This window comes from Peromyscus maniculatus, chromosome 12, assembly GCF_049852395.1.
Source record: "Peromyscus maniculatus bairdii isolate BWxNUB_F1_BW_parent chromosome 12, HU_Pman_BW_mat_3.1, whole genome shotgun sequence".
NCBI lineage: Eukaryota > Metazoa > Chordata > Mammalia > Rodentia > Cricetidae > Peromyscus > Peromyscus maniculatus.
Window position 1 is genome coordinate 46,357,481 of NC_134863.1, and position 15,483 is coordinate 46,372,963.

General features: G+C 43.9%; 1 protein-coding gene across 9 annotated transcripts in view; it reads left to right on the top strand.

The window, feature by feature from the left end:
* Positions 1-4,110: 4,110 nt before the first annotated feature.
* Positions 4,111-15,483, top strand: part of Senp7 (SUMO specific peptidase 7) — a 107,403-nt gene continuing 96,030 nt past the window's right edge. For 4 of the 9 annotated variants that reach the window (XM_076549002.1, XM_076549000.1, XM_076549004.1 and 1 more), the window contains exons 1-2: positions 4,145-4,306; positions 14,144-14,196. In XM_076549002.1, the coding sequence (XP_076405117.1) occupies positions 4,267-4,306; positions 14,144-14,196 (93 nt within the window). In that variant the 5' untranslated portion in view covers positions 4,145-4,266. Of the gene's footprint in view, positions 4,307-14,143; positions 14,197-15,483 lie in introns of those variants that run through there. The other 5 variants (XM_076549007.1, XM_076548999.1, XM_076549003.1 and 2 more) reach the window with 5 other exon arrangements.

A 15,483-nucleotide genomic window follows, 5' to 3' on the forward strand; every position in this document is an offset into this window, starting at 1 on the left:
CAAACTTGTTTAGGGGAGTGAAAACATGTGGCTTGTTATGTCCCATAAAAAATAGTCTCCAGCATTTCAGGAACTATCTGTCCTTGGGCAAGGGGCTTGCAGATCAGAGGCATTTTTGTTTTATGGATCTCTAAGGGATAGTAATTAAAACTTAAAATGTAACTTTGGCTCTCACAGAGGAACAATTGTGATGCTTTGCTTTCTAGTATTACCAGGTAAATGGAAGGTGGGGTCCAAAGTGAATTATGATGATGGGATCTGTTAGGTTGAAACCTCCTGCTTGATCCAGAAGGCCCCATTCTTGTCTCTCTCTTTCCAAACTGTGCCCTCTCAGAGATTCTCCAACAAAGAGAAGGCACCAAAAAGCCCAGCTTGTGGGGGACACATCATCACCCCCTCACCTACAACCTATATAAGCTCCTTGCTTTAGTTTGTCTTCTAAAGCCTCAATCTCTGGGACTTGAGAACTCATGTTGTACCCATTTCTCAAAACTCCCAGAGACCACCAAGGAGCTGGTTTCTGGTGCAAGCACATAAGGGTCCTTTTATTCAGGTTCAACCTGGGCCACTGCATGGCAGATGGAAGGAAATGTGGTGGCGGCCACGAGCCTAGGGATTAGAGTTTTTATAGGGAAAAACCACAAGCCAGGAACTGGCAGCTTGGGATTGGGTAGAAGGGATATGGGACAAGGTGATTTTTTGAAACTATGGGTCTAGACTTTGGGCAGGAAACCACATTTGAAACCACTGGGTTAGACTTTTGGCTGGGAACCACAACCCGGCTGAACAGAATTATCTGGACTGCTTAGCAGAATTATCTAGATATCTTCAAGGGCCATATTACAAGTTGTTTATGTCCTGACACTATCTCTTGTTTTTTAGTATCTTATCTTAGCATAAATAACTTGAGCTAACTTTCTTTCTCACTGTTTGTATCCACTCTCTGTGTAAACACCTTAAAGCTTAAGCACTATTTATCTGAATTTTTCTCGGCACCCTCTTTGCAGCCCATGTATGCCCCACACAGAACCATTTCAGTTAATAAACTTATCAATTGACAACTCTGAACCTATTTTCCTAGAATGTCAATGAGCGTTATAGTTGGCCATCTTGCCTCTATGCCAAGGAGTTTCCTTTTGACCCAGCATTTCAGCCTTTTCTGAACAGGGAACATGGGATGACATATTCTCTTCTGGAACTGCTTTGAGCTGGCACTGGGGCACTGTTGTCAGGACCCCGAAAAGGTTGAAAGGCTGGTCAAAGGGGTATCTGTCAGAAGCATGTGTCTCTCTGACCCAGTAGAGACAGGGAACAATCACGTTGGCTGGGCTGGTCCACGTCAGCTTTTAGCAAGTCCGGAGCTCTTAGTTGTCTGGAGCAGTGTAGTCAGCAGCTGAAGCTTGGAGGTGTCAAGTCTAGACCTTCACACCCACCCGGGAGTTGTTTTGCTCAAATAAACCTGTTGTTATATTTCTTCAATTTGGCTTGATCTGGCTTATTGCATTGGTGGAGAAACCTATTATCGAGGTTACAGAAATCCTATTAGGGTCCTTCATCAGTGGCCTCCAAACCTACTAATGTTTTCTAGCTACTTTAACAAAGCCGAATAGGGTTTCTATTGTTGTGAACACCATGACCAAAGCAATTGGGGGAAGAAAGGGTTTATTTGGCTTACACTTCCTTATCATTGATCAGCATCAAGGAAGTCAGAACAGGAACTCAGAACAGGGCAGGAACCTGGAGGCAGGAGCTGATGCAGAGGCGGTTGAGGGCTGCTTACTACTGTTTACTGCTGGATCTTTTTTTTTTTTTTTTTTTTTTCTTGAGACAGGGTTTCTCTGCTTACTACTGTTTACTGCTGGATCTTTTTTTTTTTTTTTTTTCTTGAGACAGGGTTTCTCCATAGCTTTGGAGCCTGTCTTGGAACTCACTCTGTAGACCAGTCTGGCCTCGAACTCACAGAGATCCACCTGCCCCTGCCTCCCGAGGGCTGGGATTAAAGGCGTGTGCCACCACCGCCAGGCATACAGCCTGCTCTTCTTGGAGGCAATTTCTCAGTTGAGGTTCTCTCCTTTCAGATAACTCTAGTCAAGTTGACATGAAGCTATCCATCACAAATACTTAATGCACAAATACAAATACTCATCATTGGGTGGTTTTTGTTTTAAAATTTCTGGCCAGGCCCGGTGCCACGCATCTTTAATCCCCAGCTCTCTAGAGGCAGGAGTATTTCCATCAGTTCCAGGCCACCCAGGGCTGCACACTGAGACTGCTCTCAAATGCTAGAAACAGGTTCAGGGTGGCAAAGAAAGAGGCCCCCATGCTAACTGAAGTGACTGGGTAAACTTGAGTCTTCATCAAGAGCACACCCGTTGAGACAGGAAGTGGGTTTGATCTCTATTCTAACTCAGATGGTCACCTGTGTCTTTCCCCATTGGTTGGGGGCTGACCTCACAGTCTTAACTCAAGTGGCTATTCTGAAAAGAACTGGCGCACAGGAAATGAAGGAAGAGCGGGGAGGGGAGCCACAGCCTCCCGCCATCAGCCTCCTGAAATACCATACCATTTCTGACTTCAACTGGGCGGGAAGATTAAAGCATTTGTCTAAAAGTCTTACGAGGTGGGAAAGAAAAAAAAAAAAGATTTAAATTCCTTGCTCTTGTATAGGGAATAGGAACTGACATGGCTGCTTCATGATAATTTTTTTTTTTTCTTTAATTGTGGATAAGGGATGAAATATCCAGAAGCATCTGGAAGAGTCCAGAGCGGAGAAAAAAGAAGCGGTCTGGAAATGGCCAGGGCTATCTGTGAGAAGTGAGAGAACAGTGGAGAGACAGTGAGAGATAGCAACAGATAGCAGGCAGCGGGGGAGGCCTTGGTGTTATAAAGAGTGGTGCTCCGGGACAGCCTGGGGGCTTAGCATACTTCAGAATAGGGACTGTGCTGTAGGCTAGCTTGGACTTGATATTCAGCCACAGATACACACACACACACACACACACACACACACACACACACACACACACACACACAATCTATATCAATGGAGAGCTGTAAGCCCCACCTGCCATACTTCTGAATAGGGACTGTGCTATAGGCTAGCATGGACTTGATATTCAGCCACAGACACACACACACACACACACACACACACACACACACACACACACACACACACACACACATCTATATCAATGGAGAGCTGTAAGCCCCATCTGCCAGGCAAGGGAAATGACTCGGAGGAATGCTGGCTTTTATCTAACTGCCAGAAATCTATCTAACTGCTGGGCCAACACTGTTATTTCTAGATATACGGACTTCCTGAGGCCTAACAGTCCTAAACACAAGTCTTACAGCTTTTGAGAGAAAAGACTCCTATTTGATGATCTCTTACATCGAACAATAATAAGAACAACTATACTTTGCTGTTCCTGTTCTAAGTGCGAGTAGGCTTCTGGAGGACAAAATAGCTGGAAATAACCACGGAGCGACTTCTCTACTTCTGGGGCCACTTCGTGAAAGGCGGTACCCGGAGGAACTCGGTATATTTCATTTCTGCCGACCTCAACTTTTTTTTTTTTTTTTTTTTTTTGGTTTTTCGAGACAGGGTTTCTCTGTGTAGCTTTGCGCCTTTCCTGGAACTCACTTGGTAGCCCAGGCTGGCCTCGAACTCACAGAGATCCGCCTGGCTCTGCCTCCCAAGTGCTGGGATTAAAGACGTGTGCCACCACCGCCCGCCCCCCCTTTTTTTTTGACCTCAACTTTAAGGTCAACAGGTTAAAAAATAATCGTACACCAAGCCGTGCGGTGGTGGCGCACGTCTTTGATCCCAGCACTCGGGGAGGCAGAGACGGGCGGATCTCTGTGAGTTTGAGGCTAGCCTGGGCTACAGAGCGAGATCCAGGGCAGGCACCAAAGCTACACAGAGAAAGCCTGTCTTTCTCGAAAAACAAACAAACAAAAAATCGTACACCGCGCCTCGCCTTCCCTTGGCCACACTGTGGGTGACAATTCCCCCACCGCGAAGGCGAAAGCGCTCCTCGGGGCGGCAGCCCTCCGGAAAAACAAGGCCCCGGGAAGTGCTACCCCGGGCAGCGGTGGGCGGGGCAAGGGACTTCCGGTCGGAGGGAGGCGGCCGCTGGTGCGCAGGCGCGACATCTCACTTCTGGCTTTCTCTCTCCCCTCCCCCCCGTCCCTTCCCCAGCCCGAGGGGTCCTGAGGTGACAGCGCCTGGAAGTGCGACGGGAGGAGCCGGAGGAGGAGGCGATGGAGCGGGCCAGGCCTGGGCGTCGGCGATCTTCGGCCGGTGAGGAGGGCTTGCGCGAGGGCCCCGGCGGCCCGTGCTACCTGCGCGGCTTGGCGGCGCGGTGGGGAGCGAGCGAGCGAGCGAGCGAGGGGAGGGAGGGAGAGAGGGAGGGAGGGAGGGAGGGAGGGAGCGGCGGGGGCGCGCGTAATGGAGAGCTCCGGGGCCCGCGCCGTCGGAGGAGCCTCGGCTGCAGCCTGCCCCTTCTGCACCCCCGCGGTGTGCTCCCTCCTCCCGGGACACTCTCCCGGGTTGTCTCCCGGCGCCCCGATCCTCCCCGGTACAGGCTAGCCGCGGACCTGCCACGCCTTCCTCGTAATTCCACCCGCGTTCACTTTCGCTTCCACCCACTCCGCGCTCGCTCGATCTCACTTTCCTCCGTGCCTTTGAATTCTTGCCTGGCCGGCTTGCCCTCCACCCCCCTCCACTACCCCCCCCCTCCACTACCCCCCCCCCCCCATTCCCCTGGCAGGTTGGAGAGGCTGCACGGAACGAAGGCGGGGCTTGCCGATCGCCCCGCGGGTCCTCCAAGTCAATGTGCCTGGTGTCCCCTTTTCGTCCGAACAGGCTCCTTTAATAGCATTTTTGTTTTCCAGCCTCCTGCATCTTCCAAAAGTGATTCGAAAGTCAAAGGATTCGAAGCCGGGCTTTTGTTGTGTTTAGTCTCAGCACTTTTTTTTTTTTTTTTTTTGTAATTATTTCAAAGCTTGAAACTCAAGATCCTCTTAAGTTTTGTATAAAACTGATGTAGAGCTCCGCCCAGTCAAGTTATTGTTATGCACGTCATCTGTTAAGTGCACCTCTTAAGTCCTTGAGTCAAGTCCAAATGCAGTCTAGTATGTAAAATAACATCGATGGATTCATTGATTTTCCCCCCTTTTTTGTTGAGAAAGGGTCTCCCTGTGTAACTCAAGATGGCATCAAATTCGGAGTCCCCCACCCACTCCTCACCCCCGAATGTTGGGGTTACAGGCTAGCTCAGGAGCCCCCAATTTTTATTTTTTCTTTAGTTTTCCAGACAGTGTCTCTCTGTGTAGGTCTGGCTGTCCTGGAACTTGCTCTGTAGAGGAGGCTGGCCTAGGACTCCCAGATCCTCTGGGATCTGCCTGCCTATCTATCCCTCCCAGAGTGCTAGGATTAAAGGTGTGAGCCACCACTGGCTGGTTCAGCCCAGCCCATTTAAAAATTTATTATTTTAGTGTTCAGTTTTGTAGAGCTAGTGTTAACAGTTCCAAATCTATTTATGTATGCCCAGTGGCAGTGTGTGTGTAAAACTTTTACTGGAGGATGGAAGGAGGTGAGCACAGATCTCTGAGGACTTGGCTTAACAGAATCGAAATCGAGAGATCTCTTCATATGCAGTCGATCTTATCAGTATTTTTGTCTGTGTTTTGGAGGGGTGGTTGTCACCATGCAGCTTTGGAGCTCAGTCTCCTGTCACAGTCTTCCCCAGGGCTCGGGTTGTAGGTGTCTGCCACTATGCTTAGCTTTTTCCTCTGTGTATTGGAAAGATACTAGCTGTTCTTGGCCTTTGAAAGTATAATTATGCGAGACATAAAAGGTGTTTTTGTATGCATGTCTCCACGAATCAGTTTTTACAATTCCTGATCCTGGCAGTGGTGGCGCATGCCTTTAATCCCTGCACTCCGGAGGCAGAGGCAGGCAGATCTCTGTGAGTTCGAGGCCAGCCTGGTTTCCAAAGTGAGTTCCAGGAAAGGTACAAAGCTACACAGAGAAACCCTGTCTTGAAGAAAAAAAAAAAAAAAGAGAGAGAGATTCCTGATTTCTGTGTTCAAGTAAAATTGACATCCTAGAAAAATGCAGTGTCTAGTATCATTTGGTCAGTGGTGCCGCTGGCCTTTAATCCCAGCACTGAGGGGAGAGGCAGGCGGGTCTCTATGAGCTTGAGGCCAGCCTGGTCTACAGAGAGATTTCCATGCCAACCAAGACTATACAGAAAAACCCTGCTTCAAAAACAAAAACAAAAGAAAGAAAAATAAAAATGCAATGCCTAGTATCATTTGGGAGTTTTTTTTTTAATGCAGAACTTTAGTCATAACCTCAGTTCAATGCATTTTCTTCTCAATAAATATGTTTCATGTTGGCTTATTACATTTGCATGTGTTAGTGTGTTATATCGAGTTATTAGCCCCCTTTTTTCCATAAGTAAAATCTACCCCCTTCACCTGGTTATATTGATTTATTATATAGTTTATTTGATGTATATGCTTTTGGAAAGAGAATTTTGAGGGTACAAAGTTGCTAATTGGAAAACTCGCTGGTATTTATGTTAGCTATACCTCTGAGAAAGCTCTTTTTGAGTGAATTTTGAGATTAAGACCTCAGATTCATAAAAGACGTTGCTATTTATGTCACTGGAAAATTTTTTCTCATGGCTTCCCTTTGGAAATGTTCATTCTGTAGTGTGTAATCAGACCAATTTAGAGATTTAATGTTTTCTAGCCTTTGTTTTCCCAGGATGCCTCTAGTTATATAATGTGAACATTAAAAAATGTTGCTTAATAAGATTTTTGATTTTTCACATGTATATTAACAGAAATATGCTGTCCTGGAACTTGCTGTGTAGAGCAGGCTGGCCTCAAATTCAGAGATCTGTCCGCCTCTGGCTCCTGAGTACTTGGATTAAAGACATGCCACCATTCTCAGTCTTAAAATATTCTTGTTTTGATTTATATCTATTTATTTATTTTGTGTGTGAGTGCTCTATCTGCCTGTATGCCTGCAGGTCAGAAGAAGGCATCAGATACCATTACAGATGGTGTGAGCCACCGTGTAGTTGCTGGGAATTGAACTCAGAACCTCTGGAAGAGCAGTCAGTGCTCTTAACCGCTGAGCCATCTCTCCAGCCCCTGGAAACACTTTGTAGCAGAGTAATAGTACTCTATTCGAATCTCTGTGACATCCCCTGAGGCTCCTGTGCTCAGGGGAACTAGTGATCAATACGGTCTTCATACTCACTTGCTCACGAGCTTCAGCTGGGTCGGAGATCTAGTTGGCAAGTGTCTGAAGATGAGGCTGGTGGACTGCGCCGTCGCTGTCTGCACCCGTGGCCTGACTATACTAAGAACTTCACAGACTTGAATCCTTTCAAAAGCCCTTACAAGTGACTTATTATTTCTGATTTATAGGTGGAACTGGGATTTAGGAACCCTAAGCGTCTGTTAGTGAGAACTGGTGTTAGAAACAGGGTCAGGATTAAAAATCTGGGCTCTCAGTGCAGCATCTACAGCTTCATCTCCTTTCACCGCCATTACACATTAATTAGCCCTACTTTGGAAAATTTTTCCATGGCTAAAAACCAGATAATTTGGATTTAAAACAAGACAAAAGCCTTCGGGATTTCGAAACTCTTTGTGTGCTCTTGTACACTGTGGCTCATTAAGAAAGTGGCTTTCAGAAAAGAAAAAGTGGCTTTCAGGTGAGGGTAGCAGAGAAGGGCTGAAGTGGGGATACGAGGGGGAGAAACTGATGTAATTCTGTTTCGTTTACAAATATAAAAAATAACAAAGTGGCTGAGGACTGGTGGGATGGCTCAGTGGGCAACGATGCCTGTTGCCAAGGCTGACATGTGGATTCATATGGTGGCGGGAGGGAGACAACTGCTGATCACTGCTCTCTGACCTCCACCTGAGCACTGGACTATGTATGACCTCCCTCCCCCAAATAAATATGTGAAAAAGTAGCTGAGTGCTTCCTGATTTCTTCTTCACATCCATTTCTAGGGGTTAGTTAGTGTACCATGTGCACCAGTTGGTCCAGGTGATGTCTGCTTCACAGTGTTGGAAGTGTAGTGTGACCTGGACCAGCAAGTTGTTCTTTAGTGACAGTCTCTCAATGGGCATAAACCAGGGGATGAGAAGATAAAGATCGGAAAGCTAGGATCAGAAGGTCTTGCCTATGTCTTATGCCAAGCAAGGTTATTAAGAAGTATAGCATCTTATGTACAGTTTGTAGGGAAAAAATGGGACAGAGTCAGCAGGAAATTATCATACAACAGGATGAAGTCAGCAAGAAGCCAATCAAGCAATTTTTCCACAAAGAGAACACAGGAAATCTCAAGTGCATCCCAGACAAGTGCTCAGTGGCTCTGGGACTGATAACTGCAGCCCTTCCAGGAGGGAAGAGCTGAGTTCTCAGGGTCTGGAGAGCAGTAGCTCCCCCAAGTCCTGACCTCAGACCCTTACAGGCCTTGCTAAGCATGTACTTGTTTTAGACAAGGGACAAGCTGGAGTAGAGAAACAAAGGATTAAAAGGAAACGAATATAAAGACTGATCGGGAAGGGAGTAGGGAAGGAGTCAGTAGAGACGAAAATGGCTAAAGACATATCAGGTAGGCTGTGTGTGTGAGAGTGTGTGTGTGTGTGTGTGTGTGTGTGTGTGTGTGTGTGTGTGTGTGTAATGTAAATCAGGTAAGCCAGTTAATAGGATAAGGTAGATGCTAGAGTCAGGGAATGGAGTAGAACTGATGACATGGGGAAAATGGATTGAAGATGAATATAGATAGAATTTGAGAAGCTAATGATACTGTAGTCATGGTTTGCTGTGACATAGGTATGATGAAAAAGGTTTTTTTTTATAATAATCTGAGCTCAAAAATAGGTCATATAGGGATTAATAAAGGAAGTAAGTAATTTCAGAGTTTTAAAATGAGTTTGCAGCTGGGTGTGGTGGCGCATGCCTTTAATCCCAGTGCTTGGGAGGCAGAGGCAGGCAGATCTCTCGAGTTTCCGACTAGCCTGGTCTACAGAGTGAGTTCTAGGACAACCAGGGCTACACAGGGAAGCACTGTCTTGAAAAGGAAAAAAAAAGAAAAGAAAAGAAAAAAAAATGAGTGTGCAGTGGTTGGGGTAAGTACTTGGAGAAAAATAAGTTTAGTTTTACTTTGGGTAAAGTGATATGACAGGATGTGGCTTCAAAGGGAGTGGGAAAGCTGGGGGGGGGCAAAGGACAGCGCGCTGAATGAGAGGTTCAACAAACTGAACAATTCACATTGGTTCAACAGTTCAAGAAAATGGGTGAAGCTGGTTGTGTTGGCGCACGCCTTTAATCCCAGCACTTGGGAGGCAGAGGCAGGCGGATCTCTGAGTTCTAGGCCACCATGGTCCACATAGTTCCAGGCAGCCAGGGCAAAATGATAGACCCCGTCTCAAAAAACCAAAATCAAAAGGTTGGGTGAAACTTTTTACCTTAATTCTGACCATGAAAGTTGAAATAGAGGTGTGTAGTTCAGAGGAGGCAAGAGATTAATTTATCGTTTTTTGAGTGTGTTGATTCAGGAGGATTTAGTGGGTCACAATGATGGTAGAGGAAAGCTATGAATCAAGAATGAGAGTTCTAGGACCTGCTAGACTTGAGCTGTAAGTAACAGTCACAGATCTGGGTGAGGGAAGATGCTGAGTGTATGGAAGTTTTATTTTATATTGTGACATTAGTGTATCTATACAGGGGGCATGATGCTGATTTGATACATGTGTATGATATAGTTATCAAATCTAAGTAACTTTTATCTTTTCAAAGATTAGCCATTTTTACATGTTGGGAATTTGATACTGCTCTAGTCATTTTGAAAGTATGGATTGTTTTAAATAGTAATTACCCCCCCCCCACTGCATTGTGGAAAAAAAAAAAGAAAAACCCCCAAATCAAAACAACAACCACCCCCCTACCAAAAAAAGAAAGAAAGAAAGGCTGGAGAGATGTCTCAGTCAACAGGACTGGCTGCTCATCCAGGGGACCTGGATTTGATTTCCAGCATCTACATGGCAGCTCACAACTGTCTGTAACTCCAGTTCCAGGGGATCTGAAGCCCTCTTTTGGCCTTCTTAGGCACCGGGCATACACATGGTATTTAGACATATATGTAGGCAAAACACTCTTACACCCAGAATAAAACGAACAAAACCAGAGTTGATTCCTCCTCTTTGTATTTTGGAGCTTTTGTTGTTATTTTGAGACAGGTCTCACTACGTAGTTCTGGCTGTCCTAGCTGTGTAGATGAGGCTGGCCTTGAACTCACAGAGATCTGCCTCCCGAGTGCTGGTATTAAAGGTGTGTACCACCACGTCATGCAAGCCAGGAGACCTTGGTCAATCTTGAGTCCACTTAAAGATAGGCTTCACAAAGTTGTCCTCCAGCCTCCCACCTCCTCTTGGGCTCATCTCTACCCACATAATTTTTTTTTCTGCTGTTCTTCTTCCTTTGTCCATGGAGTACCTTTGGTATTGCCCAAATAGTCTTGGGTGTGGGGCCCTCCCCCTACCACTGGTCACACCTTTAAAGAAAACTGACTCTCCCTCTCCCATCAACTATCAGTTGTCACTAGTTCCTCAGCTAGGAATGTGACTTCCTGATTGCCTCTCTCTTCCATGCTGGGATTTGTGTCTGGCTTGCACTTGCATGGGTTGTTTTTTCTTGTTTTTTTACCTTGACCAGTTGTGGGGCTCTGTGTTAATCACCATCTACTGCAAATAGAAGCTTCTATAATGAGGACTGAGAGATGTCCTTTCCATGAGTGTAATGATAAGTCAGGAGTGGTTTACTACTATGTCCCTTTAGCAAAATAATTATAGTAGGTTCTCCCCTGGGTCCTGTGAACTGTCTGACCTCAGGTTCTAGGCACAGATAACGGTGTCCACGTACGGGTTCCATCTTGTGGAGAGGCCCTTAAATCCAATCAGAAAGTTGTTCCCATGGCATTCCTGTCACTGTTATACCAGTGGGCATGTCTTGTCAGGCTAGTCATTACTTAGCTCACAGAGCTGATTGGTGGGTATGGTTATTGATTCCTTTCCTTTTCCGGTAGTGAGCACAGCCCCTTCCAGCACTATGAAAGCTGGTCTGTAGGGATAAAGCTTTAGTTACAAGATTCTTTGTATTTGCATGCCTTTGCTTATATAGGCACCGTGTAGCTCAACGTACAGAACACTTCTAACATCTTATCAGACTTAACTTGCACCCTTCCCAGTTAATATTCCTTTTGTCCTCTATACCCTCTGTTGTTCAAATTGTATTATCATAGATTTATTTTAACTTTCAAGTTTCACAGCTGTGCATCTGATTTCCGTGGAACAGAATGTCTGTGAGATGTATCCATATGGTGCTTAGAAGTAATTCATTGTCTTTTATTACTTTGCAGCTTTCCTTGGTACAAATATGTTTATACATTACTAGTGGCAGATAATTTGGGTTATTTCTAGTTTTTGGTTATTAAGGATAAAGAAAGTGTGAACATTCTCATTTCTTTTGGTTATTTATCTAGAAGTATAATTGTTAGGTACTGAGTGCAGACAGGTAAATATCTAACAGACACTGGGAAAGTCGATACACTCATTTAACTTTTACCAGCAGAGTATTATCCTCTCACCAATATTTGGTAATGTTAGTCTTTTAAATTTTACTTATTGCAAGGGCTATGAATTTCATTGTTATTTAGCTGTCATTTCCTTAATGGTTGTGTCTTGATTTTGTGTGTGTGTGTGTGTGTGTGTGTGTGTGTGTGTGTGTGTCTGTATGCGTGTATGCTTACTCAAGGCCTTTGTCCAATTTAAAGATTGAATTTTATTGTATTTATTCCTTTTTCTCCCTTTCTTCTCTCCTGCCTTCCCCTGGCTTGCTAAGCATGTGTTCTACCACAAGTACATACCTCAGCCCAGGGAGTTCCGTATGTCCACTGGTTATGAGTTCTTTGACAGATAATGGATTAGAATTTATGTTCTAGTATGAGACTTTGCTCTCTACTGGCATAATGATGAGTTCAGCTAAACTGAATTTTTAATTTAGATAAAGTCCACTTTATTGATCTTTTAATTTATGGTAATACTTGTATCCTACTTGAGAAATCTTTGACTCCTCCAAGGCTATGAAGATATTCTAGTTTTTATTGTATAAACCTTGCTTTATCTTTGACATTTAAAGATATGGTCCATTTGAAATTAGTTTTTGTATGTGGCATGAGGTATAGGGATCAAGGTTTATTTTTTAAGTTCTATTTGGTCATCACATTGCTTCCCTGGGTCTGGGGTGATGCTTACTAAGTAAACATAAGGATTTTAGTTCAAATCTCCAATATCATCATAGAAAGCCTAGTGTAGCCTGAAATCCTAGCGCTATTGTGGATAGAGACCGGAAGATCAGGCTCACTGGGTACTGGCCCCATTCCAGGTCTGGTGAGAGACCTAGCTTGAAAGAAATAAGGCAGAGAGCGATAAACAGGGCACCTGATGTCCTCCTGTTTTCCCCACGTATGCAAGGATGTATGCAACCTGCACACATGCATGCAAACACCCCACATGTCCACATACATGTACTCAAACATACAAACACAAAAAATTGCTTCACTATTATTTATTGGCAAAAATCATCCATTTCTTACTGAACTATAGTAATAAACCACAAGTAGATGACTTGGTGTTACATGTGCATGTGTATACTACCATTTATTTTTATTATGAAATCTGCTATGTAATTCAGTAGGTTACAGTATTTTTGAACAGGATCTCACCATTAGCCTTGGCTACCTTGGAACTTGCTATGTAGATCACCAGGCTAACCTTGAACTCACAGAGATCCATCTGTCTCTTTCTACTGAGTGCTAGGATTGCAGGTGTGTTCCTCCATACTGTGGTTATAATTGCTAAGAAATCTTGGATGGTGTCTGATTTGCTCAGTGTTATTTATATTCATTGCTTATCTGTAGATGTAACCAACCATCTTATTAAATAAGAAACACAGAACCAATGTAAAAGAGAAAGCCGAGAGGTCAGAGCTCAGAGCTAAAATCTTACCTCCTGCAGTGCTCCTATCCCCCCGAAAGAGAGCTACTTCCTGTGTGTCTGTCTTTACATAGTCTTTCTGTTCTGCCTTCTCATTGGTTATAAACCCAAACACATGACTGCCTCGTCACTGCCTGTAAGTACAGCCCTCCAGGTCTTAAAGGCGTATGTCTCCAATGCTGGCTGTATCCCTGAACACACAGAGATCTACCTAGCTCTGTCTACCAAGCGCTGGGATTAAAGGCGTGCGCCACCACCGCCACGCTCTTGCTATGGCTCTAATAGCTCTGACCCCCGGGGAACTTTATTTATTAACATACAATTAAAATCACATTTCAGTACAAATAAAATACCACCGTACTTCTCAGTATGAGGAGCACATGGTAGCCATTAAGTAAATATTTGTGATTGAATGAGAGAATTCATACAAGGAAAACCCACCTGAAGTCTGGAAAAGGTTGCTGAGTAAAGAGGGAAGGCACTTCCATTTGTGCAGCATGTGTGTGTGAGATACAACTGGAAGGAAGTGCTTTTGTAGGACAATGCCAGCTTCTAGATCATCTCACCTCTGCCCTCCATCATGAGGATTTTCCCAGTCATCTGATTCTACCATGGGTATGAGGCTCTTATAAAGAAATTTCTGTTTAGTCCTTTCTTTTTTTTGGTTTTTTTTTCAAGACAGGATTTCTCTATGATGCTCCTCTGGCTATCCTGGAACTTCTTTGTAGACCAGGCTGGCCTCCCAATTTATAGAGATCCACAGCCTCTGCTTCCAGAGTGCTGAGATTAAAGACAGACCCCACCACTGCTGGACTGGTTCTTTCTTTTTAAATTGTCCTCAAGCATTGGCTTACTGGAGACATTGGGGACAGTCTGTAACATCGACACATGACAAACTCTTAGGTCTTTAGGCACAGCCCTTTAGTGTCTGTAAAACACCAGTGTATTTTAATTTTAAATAAGGGATAGATATGAAAAGATTCTGTTCATTAAATTATGTCATTTAGATGTTAAATAATGATTTTTATTATGTCTTTGGTTTTTGTAGAAATTGTCACAGAGGGAAAAAGAAAAAAATCATCACCAGCTGATTTACAGGAGGTATGTGTTAATGTGTTTGTCATCTTTGAAATTACATATATATACAATGGTTTTTTTTTGTTGTTTTTTTTTGTTCAAGATAGGGTTTCTATGTGTAACAGTCCGGGATGTCTTGGAACTAGCTCTGTAGACCAGGCTAGCCTCAAACACCCAGTGATCCACCTGCCTCTGCCTCTTGAGTGCTGGGAGTTTTCCTAAAATGCTGATTAAAGTTTTACAGTATATTTTTAATTATACTAAAAGGAGCTGGTCAGTGGTGGTGCATGCCTTTAATCCCAGCACCCAGGAAGCAGAGGCAGGTAGATCTCACTGAGTTAGAGGCCAGCCTGGTCTACAGAGTGAGAGATCCAGGACAGCCAGGGTGACACAGAGAAACCCTATCTCGAAAAACAAAAACAAAACAAAACAACAACAAAAAAAAAACAACAAAAAAAGAATTTTTTTAGTTCATTTATTCTATAAGCCCAAATTACCAAACAATTTTAATTTTTACTTATATAATGAGTTTTTTAAATCATCTTAAAAAAGATGATCCCCATCCCACATTTTGTGATTTAAATGTAGTAACTTGATTTATATAATTTTTTTTATTAAATAACTTTTGTTTTTCATCTGTGCTTTTTTATTTACATGTAACTGGAAACATTTTGTATCTTTTTTTTTTTTTTTTTTTTAAAGACAGGGTTTTACTATGTAGCTCTGGCTGTCCTAGTGCTTACCATGTAGACTGGGTTGCCTCAAACTCACAGAGATCTGCTGCCTCCCAAGTGCTGGAAATAAAGGCATGTTCAGCCATGCCCAGCTACATGCTTACCTTTAATTGGGAACATTTTTATGTTACGCATTTGTAGGATTTGGCAAAGGATGATGATGAGAGGAATTCAAGAGTGCCTTAGATGACCATGTAGGGAACATTGCTTTCAGTATTTGTTTTCATTGGCTTTCTTCACATCTGCATGGGGTGCTTTCTCCATCCAAAATGTTGGATTTAAATTAAATTGGGTGAATGATCGAGATAATTTTTTTTAAGTTTTTGTATTGCCAGATCAGATACTGCCTTATCTAGTGACTCTCGGTTCATTCAGTTCACTTTCTGTTGTTGTATCAGGGTACTCGAGACTGGTAATTCGTAAAGAAGTGTTGGGCCAGTGAGATGGTTCAGTGAGTAAAAGAAAATCGTGTTTTTATTCATGGCATTGGAGAGCTGTTGGCATTTGTTCAGCTTCTGTTGAGAGCCTTGTACAGCTTCATCTCGTGACAGGAAGTGGGAGGAAGCAGGCTGGAGAC